Source organism: Eretmochelys imbricata, chromosome 5 (genome assembly GCF_965152235.1).
Source record: "Eretmochelys imbricata isolate rEreImb1 chromosome 5, rEreImb1.hap1, whole genome shotgun sequence".
NCBI classification, from domain to species: Eukaryota; Metazoa; Chordata; order Testudines; family Cheloniidae; genus Eretmochelys; species Eretmochelys imbricata.
In genome coordinates this window covers 29,244,832-29,253,398 of record NC_135576.1, presented here as the reverse complement: position 1 = coordinate 29,253,398, position 8,567 = coordinate 29,244,832, and the positions used below count along the sequence as shown (strand labels likewise).

At 45.1% G+C, this 8,567-nt stretch overlaps 1 protein-coding gene across 1 annotated transcript in view; it reads left to right on the top strand.

Annotated features, from left to right (window-relative positions):
* The first annotated feature begins 1,517 nt into the window (after positions 1-1,517).
* The window catches only part of PLCXD3 (phosphatidylinositol specific phospholipase C X domain containing 3), a 159,167-nt gene continuing 152,117 nt past the window's right edge, over positions 1,518-8,567 (top strand). Inside the window, exon 1 of the mRNA XM_077816259.1 lies at positions 1,518-1,620. Within this exon, the coding sequence (XP_077672385.1) occupies positions 1,518-1,620 (103 nt within the window). The remainder of the gene's footprint in view (positions 1,621-8,567) is intronic.

The window sequence follows — 8,567 nt, the reverse complement described above, 5'->3', positions numbered from 1 at the left end:
CTAATATTATTCTGGAGTGTGCTAACAAGAGTGTTGTATGTAAGACACAGGAGGTAATTGTTGTGCTCTACTTGGTCTCTACTGAGGTCTCAGCTGGAGTATTGTGTCCAGCTCTGGGCACCACACTTTTAAGAAAGATGTGGACAACTTGGAGAGAATCCAGAGGAGAGCAACAAAAGTGACAAAAGGTTCAGAAAACCTTATATGTGAAGAAAGGTTAAAAACCGGGGCATGTTTAGTTTTGAGAAAAGAAGACTTGAAGGGAGAGCTGATAACAGTCTTCACATATATTACAAAGAGGATGGTGATCAATTGTTCTCCATGTGTACTGAAGGTAGGACAAGAAGTAACATCCTTAAGCTGCAGCAAGATAGATTTGGTTAGATACTAGACAAAACTTTTTAAGGGTAGTTAAGCTCTAGAAGAGGCTTTTAAGGGAAGTTGTGGAAATTCCATCATTGGAGGTGTTTGAGGACCGGTTTGACAAACACCTGTCAGGGATGGTCTATGTATGGTCCTGCCAGCCCGCTTCACTGGGGTTAGGTGACCTCTTAAGGTCCTTTCCAGCCCTGCATTTCTATGTTTCTGGGCGCTTGTGGATAGCCTGTGTTGCTGAAACCTTCTATGTGTGCTAGATGGAGGTTTTTAAGGGCTGATGGCTTCATGCCTGCTCCTGTTAAACACTCCCCACTAGTGTCCATGCCCAAGTGTAGAGGGGGGTGTCCTAGTTATGTCTCCATCCCCCACCTAAACTGCTATACACATCCATATATTGAAAGGGGTATTTGAGTTCATTCATGAACATACACCACCCCTCTCCATGTAAAACAGACACTTAGATCATCCTTTTAATCGCAGAATGAAGTGCAGAAGAGGCAACCCTGAGTTGTGCCCTAAAGATCAAAGAACAAAAGAGGATGATGTCAGCTTCTTATTTTTAAATAAAGGAAGAAGCCCACTGTGAGGAGACAGATTGAGGGAGATGAAAATCATGCTTCTGGAGAGGGCCAGCCCCAGAAGCAGAAGCCTCTGTGAGGAGCAGGGGGAAAGACGAGAAAAATAAACAAGCCCCTGAGGGAGGATGTATTATGCGCCATTGATGAAACATGAATGAGCAAAAATCCCAATCAGAAGCAGGGCAAATTGGTTCCAGCGAGTCAGGCCGAAACAGCAAACAAAGTGGGGGGGGGGGGGCAGCGAGAGGCATATGGGAGCAGCGTGGACCCAGTTAACATGCAAGGCAAAGTGGCTGGTGGAAGGGCAGGCGTTCAAGCCGGCGCGGTGGCCAAGCGCACAAGCTCCAGCCGAGCCCGGGGGCTGCGTGGCGGGAGCGTGTGGACTCCCGAGCATGTGTCTGCGCCATCCCGTGGGTGTGGCGCAGAGCGGAGTGTCAACGCCGGCAGGGCGGGAGGAGCGAGCCGGGGATTACAGGCAGTCAGGCTGCCCGGCAGAGGAGTGAGGAGGGCTCCGGTGGCCAAGGCAGCAGCAGCAGCAGCAGCCGCAGCCGCAGCCGCAGCATGGCTTCATCCCAAGGGAAGAGTGAGCTGCCATCCGCAGACTGGATGGCAACTTTGCCAGAAAGCATCCACAGCCTCCCCCTCACCAACCTAGCCATCCCAGGTAGGAGACCGCAGCTTGGCGGGGTGGTTTGTCCCCCCCCCCCATCCCCGTCATGTTTATTACATGGCGATATGAACTAGCATGTGCCAAGAAAAGCCTCCTTCGCTGAGAAATGGGGCGAGCTCTTGCATTTCCACTTCTTGCCTCGGTGGGTTGAGGGGTGAAATCTCTCCCGGAGCGCTGCTTGCAAGGTGACTGCTTTTCTGAGCAGCCTTTGTGCCTGTGGAGCCGGGTCTGTCCCCCCCTCATTTCCCTTCTCCGTGCCCTTATGCCCCCCCCCCCCCGCCATGGTTTTGCAGCTCAGGTCCCTATCCTCCCTCCACCACGGCCATTCACCTCCTCCTTGTTGACACTGAATTGGATGGATCTGGCGATTTCTTTGCCAGACCCTCCCAGAGCCATTAATATTCTCCTCGAGTCTCCCTTAAAGAGACTCAGCCCCTCCCGGCGAGAAGAGGCGAGGAAAGTTCGGGGTAGCCCCCCAGCCGCAGCAAAGCTGCTCTCCCCGGCAGGGCTGCTTGACATGTTGGCCCTGGGGTGATCTGGTGCAGATGTGCACGGGAACCAGCTATTCAATGAAATGCAGAAGCGCGTGTGTTTGTGTGGCTGTGGGAGAGCGAGCCAGCAATTGCTGTGAACTCCTGTTCTGTGCTTGATGCTTGCATGAAGTATGTGTAAAGGTTCCTGTATGCAGTCTTCTTGTAGCTATGCTGGTCCCAGGATGTTAGAGCGACAAGGTGGGTCTTTTATTGGACCAACTTGGGTTTGGTGAGAGAGACAAGCCTACAGGGCTTACTTACACAGGGCTCTTCTTCAGGTCAGTTTGACTGAGGGAAAGAAAGACACTGCATGCTTACCACATCCTTCTGTAAAAGACTCACTATGGGTTGGAAGCTCATACAGCCCAGGACACAGGAAACGTTACTTTGTCTTAACTTTTTAAATGACCGGCACAATCTGGAGTGCTAAACTGTTTGACTATCCTTAATGCTCAGCCCCCTCCCCCCCCCGCCTCCATCTCCAACAGATCAATGAGCTGTAATTAGCAAAGCATCTTCAGCTTTGGAAATTGAAAGAGAACTTATTTAGGACTATTAAAGCAGTATCATTATTACACCCTCTCGACTGCCAAGGCAGTGTCAAATGCAGGGTACCAGTTTTGTGAGAGCATATAAGGGCTTTATAGTATATTGGACGCCGTTGTTCAAAATCCACAAGAGCTGGTGAGAAGTACTGGGCTGTCATTTTATAGGAGCTGTAGTAGGAATATGCCACATTTGCCTGCTTCTGAACTCTCATTGTTCAGTGAGGGTTTGCAGCCAGACAGAGCAAAGGTAAAAACCAGACAGATCTTTGGAAATGCTAATGTGTTCTCTCAATAATTACGTGACTGAAATGGATTGGTGTGGCAGAATGTTCGGCAGGGGGGAGAAGCAATACCACCAAAACAATTACCAAAAAATAAAAAGCATTCGTATTCAGCAAATGCTAACTGGTGACTATTAAATGCTAATAAATTAATTGCCCTATCAGAGTGTTAACAGCTCACTGGGCTGCAACATGTTTATTTGCCAGTTGCATTAGTCTGAATTTTTAAAAAACCCAATAATCTCCCTCACCCCTTTTCTCTCTTTTTGAAGCTGTTCCTCAAGTACCTGACCAACGGTTCAACCCACAGCCTTTGAATCTCTGTAGCTACTTGTCGTATTAAAGGGCTGCACATGTGGAATATCTGACAAACTAAATTCGCTGCAGCAGAAGATGATAGTCTGCAGGGTGTGTCACTTAACACTGTGCTACTCATGCTTATAAGATTTCTAAAGAAATGAACTCTTTAGGGATAACACCAGAAATGAGTGCCTTGTGGTTACATGAGTACATGATTTTGTATTGACTTGGATGCTTGAAAACCAAATGAGATTAAGCATCTAATGGGCATTAGTGACATGCATTTTTATTATTAAAGTGATATTACATATATAGGTATAGCCTGGCTTTGTCAGGCATTTCAGTGTAACTTAGGATGTATCCCTCTTTCTTTATATGTCATGCAATTAGTTTGCTATACACAAATGTTCAAAATGATCTTGTCAGTCTGATTACAATTTTTGCTTCCATTCTTTAAAAGATCATGAAAGAATCCCTCTCCTCCCACCCATTCCAGCTAGTATCCCCAACGGACAAACTTAAAAAACCCACTGCCATTAAAAATGGTGGTGCGGGGGTGGTATGGATATGTTGGACTGACTAGTTCTAAATGTCTTCTTCTGCTAGGCCATGTCTACACTACAAAATTATGTCAACTAACTTACGTCAGCTTACAGCCACCATAACTGTTACATTGCTTGTGTGCGTGCATGCTTGGCTCCTTGTGTCGGCAGTGTACATCCTCACCAGGAGTGCTTGTATCAATTGTATTGTCAGTGTGGGGACATTGTGGGATGGCTCCTAGAGGCCAGTAACAGTTGACATGAGCAATACAATGTTTACACTGGCACTGTGTTGACAAATGAGATCAACTGTGACTGTATGCCACTTGGGGAGGTGGTGTTACTAAATTGGTGTAGAGAGGCACTTATGCCAGCGGGAGCCAAATTTAAGTGAAGACACATCCACAGCTAAGTCAACCTAACCCTGTTGTGGAGAACAGGGGTTAGTCTTCTCTAAATGAGTCATTCGGATGCCACAATTACGTTGTAAAAGGACTGGCATAAATCCACTGATTTTAAACACAGCTAAAGAGATGAAATTGTGAAAATAGTAAAGCTCTCTGAAAATAGCGCTTCTCTCTATATGGCACATGAATGGTGGTGAACTACTGAGGAGGTAAACTAGCGTAGTCCATGCTACTGTTACGTCTCTCTCTTAAATTATGGTACCTTATTCCATCGCATTGCCCCTGTACAGACAGGAACACTGGCTGCATAATATTTATTTACTGCTGTATATGGCTGATTCCAAACAAATACGTATTCTGTGGGTATGTGGAGGTAGTTCTCTTACTCCACACACTTCCTTGAGAAATACTGTTTCTTTGTGTTACTTTACCAGAGTAAAAGGGGCAATACAAGAGTAAAATGCACTATCACTTAAAATCATGATAAACTACTGGTGTAAAGTAATCTTGTATTCTAGGAATTTCAAAGGACTTTAAGAGAGTTAGGTGCCCAATTCACATTGAATTTCAATGAATGGCAATTAATTTCGCTGGGCATATCTGAAAATCCCAGTTTTGACTGAGTTATGGTGTGTGTGTGTGTGTGTGTGTGTGTGTGAGAGAGAGAGAGAGTAAATACTGTGTTTCAGTATGTGACTTCATTTTCTGTAGCATTTCAAAAACATCTCATGTAAAATGTCAGTCTGGTCCCTGAACCGAATAAGGTAAAGAATGACAGCTCACAATGCGTGATTTGCCATGATTATTAGAGCAATTTTTCCCCACCTCCTTCTCTTTTTTTCATCAAAAGATTCTATTTAACAATACACTAAAATGATGCCCAAATTGGTGTCGCAGTCTGAAATGCTAATCAAGGTGGTAAACCTAGATCAACCTGATGGTTCTGGGATTAACAGGAAGCCTGATTTGTGGGAAATTTTCTGATATGTCCTTTGGTACTGTACTAGGGCTCTAACAATCTAATGTAAATTATAATGGCTTTTAGGTGTCCCAGTAAACACTTACGATAAATGTCAACATTTCTTACCTCATTTCCTGCAAGCCCTAAACACTAGCTGCCAGTGCTATGACATTTGTATCACCAGTCAAAGGTACTTCAAGTCAATGTAATTGCAACTGTTGTTTACTAGTGTCCCTCTGTCTTTTGCTTCTGTTTTTACACATCATAGTAGTTTCTTCTTCTTTACAGTTTGTGCCTCTATTTTTGTGGTGTGTTTGCCTGGGTCTCCCACTGTCTTCACAATACAAAATGCCTAAATGGCTTACCTTCTGCAGCATTTTTGGTATTGGCGTTAATATCCAGCTATGGAAATCTATGAAGTACCAATCACTAGGTCAGATTGTGCTTGTGTTATAAAAAACTTGCTTATTATTTTTTGTTAATAGCTTTTGGTTGTTGTTGTTGTCACAGTGTGTTGCATATAATGATAAATAAGTTAACTTTAAATGTATAGGGACATTTACAGACCAAGTTTCCCTTCAAAATACAGGGCTTGTTTTTTTTTAAAGAGATATTTGTGTCAGTTTTGAGCAGATCATCAAATTTATTTATTTCCATACATATTAAAGTACATTTGATACTCATGAAGGGTAGTGGTTACTTGGCTGACATCACAAGAGCCTTAAGATTTTAATGGGGGCATCTGTGCTAAGAAATTTCATGCCATTTTCCAGCAACTGCAGCTGAAATGTCGCAGTAAAATTGGTACTAATTTTCCTCGTGTAGCTTTGTCCAGAGATCAGGTGCAGCACAGTCAGTAACAATGCAAGTTTCCTCCCTGCTAACATGCGTCAACACTCTTTAGGAACAGCTATTTCTAGGAATGTGAGGGTGATTCAGTCTCCATGTATGTTTGATCTATGACTGCTTTGCTGAATCTGCTAACAGTGCCAGACAGCACCAATATTATTAACAACTATGAAGCAAATTCTGTGGTCTTTAATTGAATAAAATTCCCATTGATTTCAAAAGGAGCTCTTGCTCATTTAAGAACTATGTACTTGATCCTGCTCTCATTAAAGTTAATGCAAAACTCCCATGGACTTCATTGGCACAAGATCAAACCCTCTGAAATTTGGCCCTTTGCTCCTATAAAGCATTAACAATCCCAAAGCACATCTGGTTATCCAAATCTCTAATTTTGAAATGCTGGTGTTAGCTAATGATACTTATTTTTTCAAAGAGTATCATCTTTAGGAAGCCTGGGACACAACTGTGGCCCAGATCCACAAAGGGACATAAGCATTGTGATGCTCAGCATCACAATGCCTAACTTTTAGGTACTTTGGAAATCACTGGAACAACAATGGGATCCACAAAGTCTGGATTAGGCTTCTTGTGCAATGAATGGGGAGTTAGAGCCACAAAAGCCAGCATGCTAGACAGGGAGCCACCTGAACTAGCCAATGGGAGATGCTGATGAAAGGACTGTGTCCTAAGCCCCACCCCTCTGTGACAGAGTGCTAGCAGCAGCACCCTGATCACTGGGGGGCGGGTATGAGCACCTGGGTGGTAGTTACTAGGCTAATGAAGTAATTGAAAGGATATAAGTAGCAGGAACAGGAAGCAAGGAGGAGGAGCTCAGAAAGTTAGCTGTATGAAGGAAAGAAGCTGTGTGGAAAGCCCCTGCTGCAATAGGCTAGTGTCATGTTCTGTGTGCAAAAGAACTGTGCAATAAAAGGTATAAGAGGTGAAAGGCAAGCAGGTTGGGTGAGTTCAGGACTGTGAGAGGATAGAAACTGGCTAGACAGCGTGACACACCAGGTAGCTGAGGGAGCACCCTGTGACAAGTGGGGGTTAGTCTAGGGTCCTTAACACTCTTGGTTGAGGGAACGTGACCCACGTGAGGGTAGTGGGTTCTGGATGCGAGGGAGGAAATGCTACTCTGGCTAGCCAAGTAACAGATGGAGATGCAGAAGACCCAGCAGATGGAGAGAATAGCACTCCTGGGTAGGCAGGCAGGCAGAGGAAAGACAAAGAGGCTCTAATGGACTTTATTGTCCTAGAACAAACAGTTTTATGCAAAGTTTCCCTGAGGCCATGCAAATCTAGGTTCAGAGGCATCAGCCAGAATCATTAGAATCATTAGAGGCTGTGGTGAAACTAATAGAGGAGTATGTGGAAGCAGACTTCCCATGTAGAAAACTCCATCCCCTCCTTTCCCCGCACAACCAGGGAAGGGGAAAGAAGGTTGAGAAACTTCCTTCATGAAAACCTGGCAAGAAGATGTAAGGGGTGAACAAGGGTGCCGCAATTGCCCGTACAGTAGTCTGTTACCAGTGGACAGGGGGAAAGGACACAGAAACTGCCTATACATGGACTGTGGGTTCATGGAGCTCTGTGGATAGTCAAGTGGTACAAGGTGGGTCTGGGATAAAGACTGTTCCCATCTGAGTAACCTGGAGACCCACAAAGGGAGTGGTAGACTCAGCAACTGCATGTTCCCTAGCTGTAAGTTAAACCGCACTGGCAACAGAGAGGGGTGACAATAACCATCCACTGTGTGCATGGGGGAAAAGAAAACTTACCCTCTGGCTGTCCTCCCTGTAGAGGTGGAAGGAAGACTTAAGTTGCAGAGAGTAGGTGTAATAAAGTCATTACCCAGTGTGGTCATGATAGGGATAGACTGGACTTCTTGAGTAAGAAGGATAAAAGATGGAGGGGGAGACCCCAATAAATGGGCCTGAATGCGTAATTCTGAATGAAGACCCTCCATATAGTTACAGTGGGGGAGGTTTAGGTTGGATATTAGGAAAAACTTTTTCACTAGGAGGGTGGTGAAACACTGGAATGCGTTACCTAGGGAGGTGGTGGAATCTCCTTCCTTAGAAGTTTTTAAGATCAGGCTTGACAAAGCCCTGGCTGGGATGATTTAGTTGGGGATTGGTCCTGCTTTGAGCAGGGGGTTAGACTAGATGACCTCCTGACCTTCCAACCCTGATATTCTATGATTCTATGATATAGCCCTCCAGGGATAATACAAAAGCACCTTAGATGTATATTAACAAGGACTTGGGTGGGGGTGGAGATAAATTTGAGAAGGGGGCAGTGGATCAGGAAGTACTAGAGCAGGGACACCTAGAGAAGAAGGAGGGCAGAGGCTTGGCTGATTCCCAGGAGGAACAAACTGTGAGCAAGGCCTGAGAGAGGGGGCATGCTACAGAGAGGGAGAAGGGTCCTAATAATGAGGCCTCAATGGGCAAACTTACTATGATAGTTCTGAGTCAGGGACAAGATAAGACAGAAGTAGGACCGAGACCAAGGTATTGC